The sequence below is a fragment of the Bison bison genome, unplaced genomic scaffold (assembly GCF_000754665.1).
Source record: "Bison bison bison isolate TAMUID 2011002044 unplaced genomic scaffold, Bison_UMD1.0 scf7180017864461, whole genome shotgun sequence".
Taxonomy (NCBI): domain Eukaryota; kingdom Metazoa; phylum Chordata; class Mammalia; order Artiodactyla; family Bovidae; genus Bison; species Bison bison.
Window position 1 is genome coordinate 11008622 of NW_011495023.1, and position 20201 is coordinate 11028822.

The 20201-nt window shown below is 43.1% G+C and overlaps 1 protein-coding gene across 5 annotated transcripts in view; it reads right to left on the reverse strand.

Annotated features, from left to right (window-relative positions):
* FRMD4A (FERM domain containing 4A) overlaps positions 1–20201 on the reverse strand; it is a 373568-nt gene that overhangs the window by 219971 nt on the left and 133396 nt on the right. For all 5 annotated transcript variants that reach the window (XM_010859943.1, XM_010859942.1, XM_010859941.1 and 2 more), the window contains exon 2: positions 5303–5368. In XM_010859943.1, the coding sequence (XP_010858245.1) occupies positions 5303–5368 (66 nt within the window). The remainder of the gene's footprint in view (positions 1–5302; positions 5369–20201) is intronic.

The following is a 20201-nucleotide window of genomic DNA, read 5'->3' on the forward strand; positions in this document are numbered from 1 at the left end:
AGCCTCTTGATGAAGGTGAAAGAGGACAGTGAAAAAGTTGGCTTAAAGCTCAACATTCAGAAAACTAAGATCATGGCATCTAGTCCTATCACTTTATGGCAAATAGATGGGGAAACAGTGGAAACAGTGTCAGACTTTATTTTTCTGGGCTCCAAAATCACTGCATATGGTGACTGCAGCCATGAAATTAAAAGACACTTACTCCTTGGAAGGAAAGTTATGACCAACCTAGACAGCATATTAAAAAGCAGAGACACTACTTTGCCAATAAAGTTATGTCTAGTCAAGGCTATGGTTTTTCCAGTGGTCATATATGGATGTGAGAGTTGGACTGTGAAGAAAGCTGAGTGCCGAAGAATTGATGAATTTGAACTGTGGTGTTGAAGAAGACTCTTGAGAGTCCCTTAGACTGCAAGGAGATCCAACCAGTCCATTCTAAAGGAGATCAGTCCTGGGTGTTCATTGGAAGGACTGATGCTAAAGCTGAAACTCCAATACTTTGGCCACCTCATGCGAAGAGTTGACTCATTGGAAAAGACCCTGATGCTGGCAGGGATTGGGGGCAGGAAGAGAAAGGGACGACAGAGGATGAGATGACTGGATGGCATCACCGACTTGACGGATGTGAGTTTGAGTAAACTCCAGGAGTTGGTGATGGACAGGGAGTCCTGGTGTGCTGCGATTCATGGGGTCGCAAAGAGTCGGACCAGAGAAGGCAATGGCACCCCACTCCAGTACTCTTGTCTGGAAAATCCCATGAACGGAGGAGCCTGGTGGGCTGCAGTCCATGGGGTCACGAAGAGTTGGACACGACTGAGCAACTTCCCTTTCACTTTTCACTTTCATGCATTGGAGAAGGAAAGGGCAACCCACTCCAGTGTTCTTGCCTGGAGAATCTCAGGGACGGGGGAGTCTGTTGGGCTGCCGTCTATGGGGTCGCACAGAGCTGGACACGACTGAAGCGACTTAGCAAAGAGTTGGACATGACTGAGAGACTGAACTGGAACTGGAAGCCATTAAGGGAGCCCCATATAGATCATTACAGAGTATTCATTCAGTAGAGTTTCCTGTGCTATACAGTAGATCCTTATTCAGTTCAGTTCAGTTCGGTTCAGTCACTCAGTTGTGTCCGACTCTTTGTGACCCCATGAACTGCAGCACGCCAGGCCTCCCTGTCCATCACGAACTCCTGGAGTCCACCCAAACCCACGTCCATCGAGTCGGTGATGCCATCCAACCATCTTATCCCCTGTCGTCCCCTTCTTCTCCTGCCCTCAATCCTTCCCAGCATCAGGGTCTTTTCCAATGAGTCAGCTCTTCCCATCAGGTGGTCAAAGTACTGGGTTTCAGCTTCAACATCAGTCCTTCCAATGAACACCCAAGACTGATCTCCTTTAGGATGAACTGGTTGGATCTCCTTGCAGTCCAAGGGACTCTCAAGAGTCTTCTCCAACACCACAGTTCAAAAGCATCAATTCTTTAGTACTCAGCTTTCTTTATAGTCCAACTCTCACATCCATACATGACCACTGGAAAAACCATAGCCTTGACTAGATGGACCTTTCTTGGCAAAGTAATGTCTCTGCTTTTTAATATACTGTCTAGGTTGGTCATAACTTTCCTTCCAAGGAGTAAGTGTCTTTTAATTTCATGGCTGCAGTCACCATCTGCAGTGACTTTGGAGCCCAGAAAAATAAAGTCTGACACTGTTTCCACTGTTTCCCCATCTATTTGCCATGAAGTGATGGGACTGGAGGATCCATATTAGCTACCCATTTTATATATAGTAGTTTGTATATATCAATCCCAACATCCAATTTATCCCCTCCCCCTTTGGTAACCAGAAGTTTGTTTTCCACATCTGTGTATTTCTGGTTTTGTAGATAAGTTCATCAGTAAATTTTTTTTTTTTTAGATTCCACATACAAGCGATATCATATGATATTTGTCTTTCTCTGACTTACTTTACTCAGTATGACAGTCTCCATCCATGTCACTGCAAATGGCGTCATTTTGTTCTTTTTTACGGCTGATTAACATTCCTTTGTATATATGTAGAACATCTTTATCCATTTGTTTGTCAATGGACATTTAGGTTGCTTCCACTTTTTTTTTTTTTGGTGCTAAACTCAAAGCAATTGGTTCTATGGTCCTTGGGGGAGGTACTTCCAGAGTATCTTAGGATTTGCCCATTTTTTCATTCACAAGGATTTATTTAGTGACCTGTGTGCCAGGCCCTGGGCTGGGTGCTGGGGCTACACAGTGACCATGACACAGACCCGGCCCTCACACTGTTGATGGCCCTGGGAAATGCCAAGTAAACAGGCCATGACAGTGAGTCGTGATGAGTTGTGACAGTAAGAGGGAAAGCTCAGGGGCAAGGGTGAAAGTTAATGTCACAGCGCAGGACTGTCAGCAGGGGGTCTTCCCAGGACAGACACACCTCCCCCCACTGACCATGTCCTCTGCCTGCCTCTTATTTATAGAAGAACGTCAGCCTGCTCCAAATTCCAGAAAGTAAATTTAATCACAGAAGTGAGAAAATACAGAAACAAGGGAAATAAGCAAGATAAAATAACAATAGCTCAGCCATTAAACAATGCCAAGAACCTAAGGACCATAGATAATATTCTGAGCCATAGCCTTTGAGTTGCTCTGTAGATACTAACCCACCCCCTCACCAGGTGGAAGAAGTTAACTCTATGCTGACCACAAATCACAAAGACCCCAGGCTGGCTGGAACTGGAAAGCTGATGATGCTGACTTCCAATTACCCCACTACAAACCAATCTGAAGAAAGTCCACACATTGATCACAACTTCACCATGTGTTTTAAAGCCATTCCCTGAAAGCCCTTGGGGTGTTCAGGTCTGTCAAGCATTAGTTGCCTGGACTACTATCTTGGTGAGTGAAAGTCGCTCAGTCATGTCAAGCTCTTTGCGACCCTATGGACTATACAGTCCATGGAATTCTCCAGGCCAGAATACTGGAGTGGGTAGCCTTTCCCTTCTCCAGGGGATCTTCTGAACCCAGGGATTGAAGCCAGGTCTCCTGCATTGCCGGCGGATTCCTTACCAGCTGAGTCACAGGGAAGCCCTTAGTACCTGCTGTAAATGCTGCACTTCACTTCACCACAATCTTGTTTCAGGAACCAGCTTTACTGTGTGTGGGTGAGCAGACACAAGTCTGGTTGGGTAATGGTTAAGACCCAGACCTGGGGGACTGGGTTTTACCCAGACAAAGGGCTTTCAGGGAAAGTCTTAGAGGGAAAAGTGTCTTCGAATCTGGGAACTGAAAGCTTAACAGAAACTATCCAGGGACAGAGGTGAGGGCATGGGAAGGAGTGTTCCAGGAAGAGGGAGTAACATTTGAAGCATGTTCTGAAAAGTGTGGGAAGATGGGAAGAGTGTGAACTTCTCTTATTTGGTCCAATTCAAGGGCATTTGAAAATGCCCTTCCAAAACTGCTGCACATCAATAACTGCATCTCTTTTCAGTGACTTGAGACTACTTCAAATGCCCCCAACCATACTTCCCCAGAGCAAATCGGCCAACCGATTGTCATTTCACTGCCACTGAGGTGTCATTTCCTGTTTAAGAGGGTAGCTGCTTTCTAAGCCTCTAAGAGCTGATGTTAAAAAGCGTCTAAAACACACCAGACCACTCACCTCTCAGCAGCTCAAGTTGACTCTTAACCGTTTAGAGCTCCAAGTGCTTTATCAGTTTGTGACGCTGCTAACTGAAGAGATCTTGCTCACCTTATAGTCTTATCCACTGCCCCACCCTCCAACCCAAGCCAAAGTTTCAACTCTTAATAAGCCTGTGGTCCTCCGAATCTAGTCTAACAAGGACATAATCCAAAACATGGGAGGACAGTACAAGGGTAGATAAATTAATCACAACATTTAGTAGAAATAGTAAAAATGTAATAGTGGAAAAATTGTAAAGAAACCTTCAATGGACCTAAATGAGTTAAGTGACTCAATACTAATGGAATATCCATTTCTGGAATTTATGAAGCTATTCACAAAGACGACAATTTTCAGTAACTTGGAAAGGGCTAATGAAAGACAACATTAAGTGAAAAAAGAAAATACAGAGAATTAGTCACACATGATTGCAACTATGTAAGAAATACAAATATGAAAAGTGCTGGAAAGAAATCTACCAAAATGAGAATAGGAGTTGAACTGTTATTTGCGGTTTTGAGCTTCTTCCCACAGTTTGTCTCTTTCCTACACTGCATTTGCAACACCTTTAAAACAGAAATCTTATTAAAAGTAGTCACTCTTAAGAAGTTAGCAGTTTGACCATTTTCAAATCTGAGCAGCACATACACGGGAACATGAGATTTGAGTGCCTCTATGTAAATCTCCCCACGGGAGCATAGTTTTCCCTTGTGAATGAGCATGTGGGCATTGTTTCAACCCACTGATGAACAGCAGCATCTCCAGGGCAAATACAATGGAGGTTAAGGAGCACTGGCCTAAGAATATGATAGACACTGGAGAATATTAAGCAAATATGGTTAGAAAAGTTGGAGGTGAACAAGAGATTTGGAATTAAGTTCTTTAAATCAAGTTTGGAAATTTCACCATTCTTTAGGGCTCTGAGTAAAACAATGATACGTTATTTTTTGAAGCTGAACAAAACCAGGGTCCATTTCTAATGGACTAATTCTAATGCCTGGATTCTAATGCCTGCTCTGACTTCTCTGCCATGGATAAGTTCTTTGGGGATAAATGATTTCCTATGTGTCAACTAACATATAGACAATCAACAGTGATGGCAATGATGACCTCTGGGAGGGAGTAGGAGTTACTCAGCCTTTAGAGAGAAGACAGAGTCAGGAGATTGCTCTTCTTTGTCACACCTATGAAGGCTTGACTTGAAAATAATAAACTGTTTTCTATAACTCGAGCAAGGAAGATGACAAAATCAGTCTTGTAGCAAGAGTTCTCTAGGTTATACTATAGCCAACTCCTTTCATTCAGAAAGATTAGCTAATGGCAGTTGTGGAATTTCCTTTTCTAGAGATTTGTAACAATAGGTTTGATCTATATCTGGCCTTGAATGCCTTAGGGGTCCAGTACAAAGAAGCAGAACGAACAAAAATAGCGTGCAAGCCCGTGTGCTTGCACACACACACACACAAAAACACCAAGGTGTGCCCCAATCTTCTCTCAGAGATTTTAATAGAGATTTTAAAATGATTTATTTTCTCACCCACCCTTCAGCTGAATCAATATCTGAACTGCATCAGTCGCAGAAAAAACTTAGAAAGTTAGCCAAGAGTCATTTACCTGAACTAGGAGTTCCAGCTTCCGGTCATCAAGAAGATGTACTTGACATCGACGGCCCTCCGTCATCTAAGAAGAAAGACAAATGATGGTCACCAAGAGTCTAGTGGCCTTTCACAAGGTTAGAGGGTCCCCATGCTGGATGACGGCAGGCACATTCCTCTGGGCAAAACCTTCCCTGGGAGCTGGAGACTATAAGGCCAAGAAATGGCAGGACTGGTTCATTCATTCATTCAAAAATATTTATTGAACATTTTCTATGCGCCAGGTACTATTTTGGGAGCTGGTGCATAGAGGCACACAAGACTAGGTATGTGCCTGTTCTCACGGAGGTTTTTATGGGGGAGATGTAAAATAAACTAGCAAATGCATATGTAACGTAATATCAGGTGGTAATAGTTCTTCCTTCTTGAGTCACTCTTCAACAATTTTGTCACTGTGCATTAGGGTCACAGTTCAGTATCTGGTCTGGGCCACCTCCCAACTCGTTCACCTATTTGATCACAGGGAGCAAATGACCACCCCACTGGCAACTGATCTTGATTTCTGTGTTAATCATCCCCCCTCCTCAGGTATGACCCTAGTCCCTACAGAGCTATCACTTATGTTACAGGAACCCTGGAGATAAAAGCTCACAGCTGAACTTGACCTCTCACCCTTGTGCCTTTCACCAATAACATATCTGTACAATAGAAAGAGCATCTTGGCAGGCAGCAGGAGACCAAGTCAAGTCTTAACCATGCTGGTTATTGGCTGCAGGACCTTGAACAAGCCTCTGTTCATCTCTGCACCCCGATCTCAGTTATTAAAACGAGTAGGTGGGCCCACTGGGAGCAATGGTAAATGTTTAACAATCAGCTTTCTGGAAGGAAAAAGATTTCAGAATGCTTCCAAATTTGTAGCATTTGCTGGAGCCCTGGCATCATCCTCAAAGGAAATCCTCTGAAGATCAAGCTTTCTGGGAGATGTTAGACAGCCACCATTCTAACCAAAAGACTCTTGCTGCTCCAAGAAGCTTCACCACGTCTGATTTCAAGCAACTGTCAGGACAACATGCAGAGTGTTTCTAACAGACAGAGACAAAACACACCACCTCCAGGTAGAATGATGCTGGGAGAGGGCAGGGAAGCTCCATGCCTCTCCCCCATAACCTCCCTATGCATTTCTTCTATCGGGCTGTTTCTGGGTTTCATCCTTTTATAATAAACCAGTGGGGCTTTCCAGGTGGCTCACTGGTAAAGAATCTCAGTGGTAAGAACAACAATAAACCAGTAATCTAGTAAGTAGAAACAAAACAATAAAAACCTAATACATACCACTTCAAGAATGGAGATACTAGCAAAGGCCAGTAAAATAATTAGGACGTGTTAAATTGATTTACTTAGTTATTATAGTAGGTATTAACTTTGTTTCAACATAACTTATTTAACTGTAAGTTTATATAATTTAGTGTTAATAATGGCTATGTTTTACAACTGGAGCACAGAATTCCTGAAAAGATAACAACTATGCTCACAAGTGAATACGAGCCACCCCAACACAGCTGCCCGGACCAGAAGACTCCAAGATTCCTTCCAGTCTTTGGCTTTACATATGGCTGTAGCCCCCACTGAAGCCACCTTCTCTTTCCCCAGCTATCAGCCATGTCATGCAGACCCAAAGGAAAGATGAACATGGACTAATTCCAGCCTTGCCTCACTTCATGGGCATCACAGTACGTTCTCAGGAGCGCTTTCTCCGGGAAACATGGAGAAGGCAGCCTCTTCTCTCCTTGCCCAACCTGGCTCCTTCCCTGACCACTGGCATGAGCAAAGCTGTTGTCTATTCCTACAAGAGAATTCTTTCTCCTTCCTTCAAAGAAGCCAACCAAATCATAGTATTATTCATGCTTCCATCAAGTCATATTATCACTCATAGTTATTCATAAGAATATGATTCAGCCATAAGAAAGGAAATGTAGCCATTTATGACAATGTGGATACACTTGTAGAGCATTCTGCTAAGTAAAATAAGTCAAGACAGAAAAAAATACTGTATGATTTCACTTACGTGTAGAATCTAAAATAAACCAATGAAACCAAAAAGCCATGAACTGCTAGATACTGGGAACATGGTGGTGGTTGCCAGAAACAGGAGAATGGGGTCGGGGGTGGAAACTGGGTGAAGCTGGTCAAAGAGTACAAGCTTCCGGTTAAAATAAATAAGACTTGGGCATGTACTGTACAGTCTGCTGACTATAGTGAATAATACAATATTGTATATTTGAAAGTTGCTAAGACAGCAGATATCAAAAGTTCTCATCACAAGAAAAAAATTTTGAAACTTATATAGATGTTAACGAGACTTATTCTGGTGATCACTTAACAACATATACACATATCAAATTATGCTGCATGCCTGAATATAATCTTATAAGCCAACTATATCTCAATTTTTTAAAAAGGAAAACTTCTACAAAGTGAATAAAAAACTTGGCTTGAAAAAAAAAATCCATCAGCTTCATTTCAATCATTGCCCAATCTAAGATCAAAGAAAGCTACTATAATTTTAAATTATGCTAAAATATATGCTGCCATACCAAATTGTATAAATGATTCTTTTAACAAAAAAGAACACCCAAAATGTTCACGATTCAATAGGGAAGCTGACAGCAACTGCACAGGCATTTTGGATAACATTTTAGATTTTCAGCAATTAAGTTCTTATTAAGACGAACTCAAGGTCAACAGAGAGGGAGTTCTAGGAAGGCGAGTGCTACAACCATCGTAAATATGATTTTTGAGTTCCTTTAAAAACCTTTATTAATATTGTTTGAGAAAATTTTCTGAAGGGTGGAGACAACATTTTTTAATTTTTAAATTTATTTTAACTGGCAGATAATTGCTTTACAATGTTGTACTGGTTTCTGCCATACAACAGTGTGAATCAATCATAAGTATACCTATATCTCCTCTCTCTTGAACCTCTCTCCCACCCTCCCAATCCCATCCTATCCCTCTAGGCTGTCACACAGCACCAGGTTGAGTTCCTTGTATTATACAACAACTTCAAAGCTAAGGACAATTTTAAGGAATTTTAAGAAATTCTGTTTGTCCTTTCCACATATAAAACACAAAGTTTTGAACTTCTTTTTATTGTAAACGGTTAAGGGTATAAACATGTTCTTGAGTTACTTACTCACATTCTAATAAGTTGTATAAAAACCAAGGAAAATTGGTATCCAAGAGACATTACTATATCAAATAAAGTTCTACTCACGGCCATAGAGGTAGCCTTACCATTTTTCTCAAAATATTTCCAAACTTGCAAACTGTGATGTGACCCTGAGTTCATACCCATATCTAAAGTCTGAGACTCTCATACCTGAGTCTCATTTTCATCGGAAACATACAATTCCAATCCCTGCATCTCATCTTATCTGCTCAGACATTTAAAGAAGTAGCAGTACATTCAGATGTTAAGATCTACCCAAGGATCTTCCAACTTCATTCTTCCCTTAAACAAAATCTCACAACTAAATCTTGGGGGATTTACAAGCACACTCCCTACTCTAATAGGAAATTTGGTTCCCTGGTGGCTCAGATGGTAAAGCATCTGCCTGCAATGCGGGAGACCCAGGTTCGATCCCTGGGTCAGGAAGATCCCCCAGAGAACAAAATGGCAACCCACTCCAGTATTCTTGTCTGGAAAATTCCATGGATGGAGGAGCCTGGTGGGCTACAGCCCATTGGGCTGCAAAGAGTTGTATATGACTGAGCAACTTCACTTTCTCTTTTGGAAGGCAAACTGCCTCTGAGAAAAATCTGCACAGAGAAGTGAGTCTAAACAGAAACTCAACTTTGAATCATCATGTTTTTGAAAGCACAACTTTCTTTTGACAGCACAGCTGTGGCTCTTTTTTTCCTCAAAAAGGAGACCTGTTTGTTGTTCCACATGGAGGGAAATTGGAGCGTCCTGCTTTCATCATCAGCTGAGAAAAGGTTTGCCATCCTGGGTGTGTGTAGAGAGAGAGCGGCTGGACATCTGTAGCTTTGTCTGGCTTCCCAGGCACAGTGAAATTTTCTTCTGAATACTAACAATTGCAAACTAATACTGCTTTCCTTGTTCTCATTTTCAGCTGCTCGGGCACAACTGGAGGGCTGGCATTACCCTCAAAGGAAATCCTTTCGGAGAACAAGGCTTCTTGCAGATGTCAGCTGGCTACCTCTCCAGCCATGAATCGACTTGTTACAGAACAATTCTATACCAAGCAGACGCCTGCCAAGTGCACTGTGATGCCAAAGGATACACAGAATAGTGTTATTTTGGAAATAAGGTGTCCGCTCCATTTATCCAACTTTGCTGTTAAGACATACAGTGAATCACGAAAATTACGCACAAACATAGAAATGCATGTATGATACAAGCTTAAGTGAACACAGCAGAATATGAACTGTCTACTATAAAGGTAGCCAATAAAACTGTGGGAATTAAGAGGCAAAAATAAAATAATTGATGTGCTGGGGTAGTAGGGTTATGGGTGGTCCTCCACCCAAATACGACCTCACATCTTTCTTTCTTTTTCAGTTAAAAAATGTAAAAAAGAAACTTTATCTGGAAAAATGAAGGACTCTGCTTGAGGTCAGCTATAGGAAATGGGGCTTGAGAGGTTTCCTTCTCAGCAAATTCATTTTAGATTGCCTGTGAGATATTAAAATTAATTTTTAATTAGAGTTTGGTTGATTTACAATGTTGTATTAGTTTCTAATGTAGAGCAAAGAAAATCAGCCATACATATATCTACTCTCTTCTAGACTCCATTCCCATATAGCTCATTAAGAGCACCGAATGGAGTTCCCTGTGCTATACAGTAGGTCTTTATTAGTTACCTATTTTACATGTAATAGTGTGTAGACATGAATCCCAATCTCCCAATTTATCTCTCTCCGCCCCTTGGTAGCCATAAGTTTGTTTTCTACATCTGTGACTCAATTTCTGTTTTGTAAATAAGCTCATTTGTACCAATTTTCTATGATTTTAACATACCAAGTCACACTAATTAATGTACAAATGAGAAATGCAATGGTCACAGACATTAGAACTGTTAAGACTGAAGGTCTCCCACCTTCTCTCCCTGCAGGAGGGAACTTGACTGTGACCAGAAGAGGTCCGGGGAACACAGAATGTGAAATAGGGGATTAGAAGTATCTGTGTTTGAGAGCCTCCATCCACCAGAGCCTGACATATTCCTGATGGCAGAGGGGGTCTGTCCCAATATGACAGAGGGGTCCCCTCTGCAGGGTGTTACTGAAAAACAACTACCTAACCAGTGACGACAAACTCCCCCAAAGGGTGATTTTGAAGAGCTTTACATGAAGAGGCACCAGGTACTGAGCTCATCATGTGAAAACATGTTCCGTTAGGAATATTTTCTCTTCAAATTCAAAACGAAGTAAACCCAGATTCAATATTCTTCTCATTATCACCTTTCCCTCCACCTAACAGCCCCCTCTCCCTCTCTGAGTCATTTCTTGCATGTCCGCTCCACCCTATTCTTGTCACTCAAGTAATGTGTCTACTATGCTATGCACACCACAAAGAAATAACCCTAGGCCCCGTTAATAATATTTTCATAGAAAACTAATGATATTGTGCCAAAGACGGTAGGGTAACAGATCTTGAATTCAGAAAAACATATGCTTTTAAAAAATTAAAATAAATTAACACATGTTACCATGATATTTCCTGAGATTAATTTATACTGGAACTGTTACCACTAAGACATTGGGGGCTGGGGGGAGTGTAGGGAGGGGGAGGAGAGCCAGGTTCACAGTTAGCACATGACTACTTGTTCTATGCCTAATAAGTCACCACGCTGCAATTCACATTCATTCTAGAGATAATACTTTATGGAGCAATAAAATAAGAAATATTAAAGACTCATTGGAATTGCATGAAACAAAGAATTAACATTTCCAAGGCACACTTAGGAAAACTATTAATACTCCTCCAAACACCCTGAAATCTTATCCTTTAAAACGTTATCATTGGAACTTCTTTGGCAGTTCAGTGGTTAACACTTTGCCTTCCAATGCAAGGGATGTGGGTTCGATGTCTGGTTGGGGAACTAAGATCCCACATGCCACAGGGCCAAAACACCAAAACATAAATCAGAAGCAATATTGTAACAAATTCAATAAAGAATGGGGCATCCTGAGGATGCCGGAAGCATGACAGCAGCACCTCACAATCTGCCCTCTGACCCAGGCCCCTCTGTGGCTCAGAAGGAAATTCCAGATTTATGACGATGAGTTCCCAGGGCAACTCATTGTTGGAGCATCTGCTCTCTGGGTCACCTCAACGTGTCACATCCCTTCAGTTTCCTCTGCAGACAAATGAAGACCAGGGACTCACCTAAGTACCAGAAAGTCACAGGATCCCAGAATCTCCAGAATCATGAAGCTGTCATACCCAGGAGACGGATAAACACAGCACATCCACAGCAGCCTCGAGAAAGTCAACCCCACCGTAAATAAACTCACAGAAAGGATAGTAAACAAATTAAAAGTTGCTTAAAATATTCATCGTTGGGACTTCCTTGGAGGTCCAGTGGTTAAGAATTCACCTGCCAAGGCAGGGGACATGGGTTCGATCCTGGTCCAGGAAGATCACACACCATGAGGCAACTAAGCCCGTGGCCACAAGAGAAGCCACCGCAATGAGAATGTCACACACCACAACTCTGCAACTAGAGTCCCTGTTCCCTGCAACTAGAGAAAGCCCACACGCAGCAACAAACACCCAGCACAGCCAGAAATAAATAATTATTAATTTTTTTTAAAAGCTGTTAAAAAATATTCATCCATCTGCTACCCACATCTAACCTGTGCTATGGAAATATCAGATATAATAAGCTATTGTAATATTATAACATAGTAAAAGTGCATGAGGAGCCTCTGCCCACAACCTTTAAGAAAAATTGAAAAGTATATTGTCCTTTTTATTATAATTTTTCCTCTGTCTGATTTATCTCATGGTTACTATTTTTGTCTTTAAGTGACATTGTATTAAAATCAAGAAGCTAATGGAAAGAAAGAAGATACCAGGTACTAGACAGAAGCCCGATTCAGGGAGAATAACCTTATCCTGACTTTGCTCCATGACTTCTGGCAAATTATGTCACCTCTGCCTTTACTACGAGTCTCCGAGGTACAGAAGGACACACACAGGCGTGTCCTTGAGGTTCTTGGCTGCTGAATACAGTCAGAACTGATAAAACCCAGATGAAAATGATTAAATGTGTGTCTTTATCAGAAACAAATTCACGTGGCAATGCAATGTAATAAGAACTGAAACAGGCTAGCATTCTTCAGAGCTTCAAGCGTGCATTTGATGAGGTCATGAGTGTAGTTAGTGGTTCACTGGAGGATCTTTGGAAAGCAAATTGTGGTGGTGGTGATGCTGCTGTCTGGGTCTCTCTGCCTCCAGCAAAAGGAAATTGGGTTTTCTCTGGTAACGCAGGAAGAGAGGTAATGGTGCTGTGGAGCACTAAGGGCTGGGGACAACAGAGGGCTGCCGTGGCCCAGCATGTCACAGGGAAGAAGAAATCTGATTCCATACTGGATCTGTTTCTTTTTCTTTAACCTTTGTATTCCATTGCTTGAAAGAATGCTGCCTACAGTCTGAAATATACAGGACACCCCATTCTCAAGGCTCTGACCTTTGAAAGTATAACTTTTCTATTCATATAGAGATAAAAAGTTGCAAAATAGAGAAGAACATTTATCTTGTTGGAGCTTTATAGCAACACTGTGACCAGAACTATGGTGACAGCTGCAAGACCAAAGGATTCCAACACCAGGAAGTTGGCCATAACCAACCACACCCCATCTCCTTCAGTATAAAAGAAGCCTGAATTCTAATTAAAGCAAGCTGGTTCTTTTGGACATGAGTCCACCATCTCTTTGATCTGCTGGCTTGCTGAATAAAGGCTGTTCGTTGCTCCAACAACTCATCTCTCAATTTATTAGACTGTCATGCAGCAAACAGTACAAGCTCTGACTTGGTAACAAGTGGACAATTTTAGTCCCCAATTCTGCTGCCCTGCAGACCACTGCTGTGTGTGATCAAGCCACGAGTCCTTCTGGACCATCATTTCAATCCTCTCCAGATGGGGCTGCAGGTGAGAGGGTCAAAAAATTCATTATCAATCTTGGGGCATAAAGTTGAGATAATGAGGGACAGACAAAGGAGAGGACAGCCAGTCGTCTAATGGGCTCATGTGATCCCAGTGAGGAGGAGCTCCCAGCCAGGGCTCTGTTGTAGGATGTATGGAAAGAGGGGACTTTTTTTCTCTTCCAGCAAGACACTGCAATCTGAGGACAAGCTATAGACATGGAGGTCGGACAGGTGTGTCTAAGATCCAGAAGGTCAAGGCCCAAGAGGGGCATTTCAGTCCAGGGCTAGAGTGTGACAATCAGACTCTCCTGTCTGAGAGCCAACTACATAGGATGAAAAGGACACTGGGAAAGCCACACGCATGGGCCCTGTCTATGCACCACAGACACCCGCTTAGTGAAAGAAAGTGAAAATGAAAGTCGTTCAGTTGCGTCCGACTCTTTGTGATACCATGGACTATACTGTCCATGGAATTCTCCAAGCCAGAATACTGGAGTGAGTGGCTGTTCCCTTCTCTAGGGGATCTTCCCAACCCAGGGATCGAACCCAGGTCTCCTGCATTGCAGGTGAATTCTTTTCCAGCTGAGCCACCAGGGAAGCCCAGACACCTGCTAAGTGACCACAGAATAGTGACGATACTATGGTTTGGTTAACAGACATGAACAGAAGTGCAGGTGAGGCGTCCGGTTCCTGGAAGGCAGCAGTGCTTTCTGAATTACATTCTAACCAACTGGACACTGAAAGAAGAGTGACCTGGCCATCACACTCAGCTCCCACTGCTGCCAGAGCATCTTCTGAAGACAATGATTTTCTTGACCAACATTTTGAGTAGATTAGCAAGATCTCAATCTACTAATGCAATCCAAAATACATCTACTAGCACATATTCACCTCATTCACAGCACATCTACAGGCAAGCTTTTGATTTCTACCCAAAAAAGTTGTTTCCACACAACTTTGGTGCTGCAAGCAGAACAACTAAAGTCTTTGAAGATCCACAGAGATTCCACGCTACTTGATGTTGTATTATTATGATCATTATTTGGAAAGGGCTGGGCAAAAGGAATAGCGCTTTCTCATAAGTGAAGGTGAGTTGGGAGTTTCAACATGAGAGAGAATCCTGAGAAGTCTGGACAGAGGATGTCTGAGAACAGCAGGATCCTGAGCAGATCTGGACAGAAGGCCTCAGGGAATAAAGGCCCAAGAAGGAGATTCTTGAGGAGGTTGTAAAACATCTCTTGTTGATTACACACTGTTGCTACCACTTGTGAGAGACTAATACTTGAATGCTGGATCACGAGCCCTCTGAGATCTGGCCTCATCTCACCAGACCTGTTTTTTTCTTTTCCCCCCAAATGCTCTCCTTCCTCCCTAACCCCATCCCTGAAATTCCAAGACCAGTCCAAGTCCAGGACTCAACTGCCCTGGACTTCTAAGTTCTGTTCCTCTGAGGGCCACCCTTGCTTCCAGATCCAGCCCATGCCATCTCTTTGGCCTGGAACCACTTTCTCTTTCTTCATGTCCCCAAAGGACAATCCCTGCCTGCCTGGTTCAGACTGCACACAAATCTAGGGGCTGGAGACACAGCAGTGACCAAACTAAGCTTCATCTTATTTCTCGGAGGTCACTAGTTTAAGGAAAAGATGGACATGACTTTCACTCATTCTTCCAGACTCTAAGATGATGCACAAGCTTTCTCCGCCCCATTGGTGGGGGAAGGGGTTGATTTCCCAGCCTGGTCTGGCAATTCTGATGCCAGGCCTCGAGCCTCCCCTGCCTCTGTCCTCCCCAGGTCACTGTGCCAGGGCTTAGAGAAGATGGGAGGAAGGCTTTGGGGCTGGACCACCTAGGTTCATGTCTTATCCCAGCTTCACCAGGGGCTAGCTGGGTGTGAACCCACAAGAAATTCACCAACTTGTGCCTCATTCCTCAGTCTCTGAAATGGAGATCACCCTCATGCCAACCTCGTGGGGCTGCCAAAAGGAATAACCAAGTTAACATATACAGTGTGTGGAACTCTGCTTGGCACAGAAGGCTCTAGTTCGGGAAGGGGACGTTTGTCTGATCAGCATTGTCAGACAGATGAGAGACAATGCATCCTGACCTGCAGCATGGAATCTGGTTTTCATCAATGATGCACAAACCCGTCCCCTATAGGCACAGGATGGCCTTGATGAGGCTGCAACTTTTTGCCACTCACACTAGGCTGTCCATTACTGTAGCTGGGTGGAAAGGGATGATGGGCCAGGTGGGTATCTTTTGGATAGCTATTCCCTGTGCTGAGTAAGTACCAGGCCTTCACAGAGCAGAGTCCCTAGGGCCCTGGTCATGTGTTGGCATCCACAGAGAGCTGATGGAAGGCACGCCAGAGCCAGTGGAGGAATGGCGGTTTAGGGGTGTCAGTACCCCATGCTGACATTGGTGGGGACCACAAGAACTGCTGGGCAATATACAGTCTATTATCAGAGGAGGAGATGAAGCCCTTCTGCTGCCAAAGAGACCCCACCTGATTCTCTCAGCAGATTCAGGGTGTTCTTTTTTTTCAGGTGTTATTCTTACTGACAAGTGTTTATAACTCGGTGTCCATGAAGACATCCTTCAAAGGTGACTGGGAAGGTATAAAACCCAAAGAAACAAAACATGCAAAGGAAGCAGCAAGAACCCTTCTAACCCACCCAACATTCCAGGGTTCTCCTTGAAGTGAGCAAAGGAGAAAGAAAATGACACTTGTGCTTAGGCAGGTGGAGTTCTGACTTCAGAGTCTCAGAGACAAGAGTGTTGGTGGACCTGAGGGATGGGCTGGGGAGGGAGGTGGGAGGGGCGTTCAGGAGGGAGGACACATGTACATCTATGGCTGATGTATGGCAAAAATCACTACAGTACTGTAAAGCAATTAGACTCCAATTAAAATAAATTAATTAATTAAAAAAAGAAACCATAAAAGTTATAAGCAAAAAAAAAAGAAAAGAAAAGAGTGTTGGGTGGAATGGAGATGCTTCTTACATAAGAAAAGGCAAGTATCTATAGTTTCCTTTGTTCTGATGACTGCACTTGGATTTTTTATAGAAAAGGACTGATAGGTATTCCTAAGGGGGCCCCAGACTCAAGGAAAATGGTTTTAAAGTCCAGAAAAAAAGATGAGGTTGACTCTGTGGATCTGCAAGAATATCATTTGCATGAGATTGAAATTTCAATACAAAAACTTTAAAGATAAAACTAACACAATAAAAATAAAATTGAATGAGAAAGTGAAGATTCTGACATTCAAAGAACAAAGTATCTGCATGAAGAATTCACAAAGGAATTTAGTATAATATATAATTTAGTATATTTTAGTATAATATATACAACGTGTCAAGGGCATGAAATACATTATATATGTGATGCACATAGATGAGGAAGTGTCACAACCCTAGAGGGACAGAGTTGGAAAACTGAGACAAAGGTTTACAATGAGGAACGTCTAAGGACAATAGAAGAGCCTTTAAAGATACATCCCAAGAAATAAGAGGGAGGAAAGGAATGTTTTCATTGTTTGACACCAATAAATCTTTGTTAAAAGATGAGCTGCTGGACCACTTAGATCCTGTTTAGTTTCAATCTCCTCACCAAGAAGGTACGTGGTAGGACTAATGACTAAAAGAATGTAAATTGCACTTACTTCCCCTGTGGTCCAGTGGTTGAGAAGCCACCTGCCATTCCCGGGGACGTGGGTTCAATTCCTGGTCCAGGAAGATTCCACATGCTGTGAGGCAACCAAGCCTGTGTGCTGCAACTGCTGAGCCTGTGCTCTAGAGCCCGTGAGTTGTAACTACTGAAGTCCGCACACTTAGAGCCCATTCTCCGCAACAAGAGAAGCCACCACAGTGAGAAGCCCAGAACCACAACTAGAGAAAGCCCACATGCAGCACCGAAGACCCAGCACAGCCAAAATAGAATTAATTAATTAAAAAAAATTTTAAGAATATAAACTGTACTTCTTTTCCCAGAATAAATTCCGAGTGGTTCATACAGTGAAATATTAAAATAGACAGGCTTATCATGTTTTTTTAAGTATAAAAGCAATGGATGGGCCAAAAGGGGAAAATGCATACAGTTGATTACATTTTAAAATTCTTTTTCAAAAAACTAATTTTACTCTGTAAATCACCATAAGCAAAAAGAAAAAGCAAATGCCGAGTTGGTATGGTTAACAACTATAAAGTGATTAATATGTTAAAGATAAAATTATTTAATTATTAGATGATTATAAGTTAAGTAGAAGACCACTCGGAGAAGGCAATGGCACCCCACTCCAGTACTCTTGCCTGGAAAATCCCATGGGCGGAGGAGCCTGGTGGGCTACAGTCCATGGGGTCGCGAAGAGTCAGACACGACCCAGCGACTTGACTTTCACTTTTCACTTTCACGCATTGGAGAAGGAAATGGCAACCCACTCCAGTGTTCTTGCCTAGAGAATCCCAGGGACAGAGGAGCCTGGTTGGCTGCCGTCTATGGGGTCGCACAGAGTCGGACACGACTGAAGCGACTTAGCAGCAGTAGCAGCAGCAGAAGACCACTAATATCCTACTGGAAATTAAATTGCAAATGGCTGAAGAGTTCACAGGCTTCCCTGATAGCTCAGCTGGTAAAGAATCCGCCCGCAATACGGGAAACCCTGGTTCAATTCCTGGGTCGCAAAGATTCCCTGGAGAAAGGGGTAGGCTACCCACTCCAGTTTCTTGGGCTTCCCTGGTGGCTCAGATGGTAAAGAGTCTGCCTGCAATATGGGCAGATTCACATTGTAGAGTTCATCTCCTTTGATAATAATTTCTCCTCTAGAAGAGATCTATCCATCTCTCTAGTAATCCAGGGAGTAAACCAGTGACCAACCCTCATGAAATAAGAGAAATGAGGTTAGAAGATTATACATAGCTGTGTCCATCATAATATGTGTTCATCTGCAAATATTTATGGCACATAGCACTGTGCCAAGCAGCTTATTTGATATTTAATGATGAACACAATTTTGTTTCTATATTTAATGAGCTTTTATGTTCAGCAGAAGTACCTAAGTTAAGAGGAAATTACAGTGTAATGTGTGACAAGGGGGTGAGTATAAGATGCAATGGAGCAGAGGGTGGGGGGACCCTCACTCACATCTGGGAGATTGGTGAATGCTCAGGTGAGGAAGTGCTGTCGGAAGAGAGGACATCCAGCAGAGATGACCTGATGTAAGAAGACCTGGGTGGAAGAGAATGTGGTGTGTTTTCAAAACATCAGCTGGGCAGCAAAGCCGTGAAAAGTACAGCTGGAGAATCCTCTTTACAAGAGGAAGGAGGAGCAGCTTCTAGCCTAGAGTCTGAGGATGGCTAAATCACTGATGTATCTACTGGACAATATTTTCACATCAATCCAATCCTAACTGGTGTAAAAATGAGGGGAGTATAGAAAGAGGGTTCTAATTGCAAGTGATGAGGCTAAGTGCTTTAGAAAAGATACAAGCAGTTGGAAAACTATAAAGAGATACTATTATAGGGATTTCCCTGGTGGTCCAGTAGCTAAGACTTGGGTGCTTCCAATGTAGGAGGCCCAAGTTCAATCCCTGGTCGGGGAACTAGATCCCACACATCACAAGGAAGATCAAAGATCCAACATGCTGCAACTAAGACTCGGCGCTGCCAAACAGTTACATACGTAAATATTTTAAATAAGAATGTAGGCAACAAACTATAGTAGTACCTGTGACCTTCAGATCAATAAAATCACAGATATTTTCATGTCATAAAAAGAGATGCTATCATAAATATAAGCTCTCCATATGACATCCGTATAACGTCCTCACAACTTATAACCAGACGCAGAAAGTGTGCCAACCACATTTACAGATGACAAGAGGCTTGTTTAGATGGTAACTTCAACAGCTACAAAGTGAAGTCATATTGTTTATGGTTTCAGGTCCTGTTCTCTGTCCACATGCTAGAAGTACAGCATCCTGAATAATGAAATCAGGATGCCTCCTATATCCTACTACAGTTAACCGTGTCTGGAAATCTGTGTTGAATTCTGAATACAGTATTTTAGGTACCAAATGAAAGAACCTGGAGCAAAGCCAAGGAAGGGTAACCAGAGGAGGTAAAGATCTGGAGACCATGTCTTCCCAGGGCTAATGGGAAAGCTGCATATGGGCTTAAACAGCAAAGGCTCCATTGACAGGATGACCCTGTCATCTACCGCCCATGCATGACCCCCCAGGCTACCTGCTCTCATAGAACCGGCATGGGATGCAAACCGGCATGGGTGACACGTGCCACCCATGGCTGAGTCCCGGGGCCCAGTGCACAGACGCCAAGTCCTCCAGGTTTGGAAGGCAGTGCTCCAGCCCAAGAACTGATCCTTCCGAGACTGAGGCTGAAATCAGCCCAAATTTCCAATGGCATCACACACAGCAGACCCGAGGCACACAGTCCTGCGGGGTGGTCCCAGCTCCGGCAGGAAGTAGCGAGCCCTCGGCCCTCCCTGGCCCAATGCCACCAACACAAAGCTGCAGAGAGAACTTGAGAACCTGGAGGCTTGCACTGAGGGCCGTTTTCACAGCTACCTTAGACTGTGTCGGCACAGGGCCGTCCATCTGGCCTGGAGGCTGACGCCTGGATGTTTACATAACCGAGTTGTCTGGAAAGGATTCGGCTGGAGTGTCGCTGGCAGGGACTGCTCCCTCTTGCATGGGCTGCGCTGGCAGGGCTTACCCTCCATTCATCTTGTC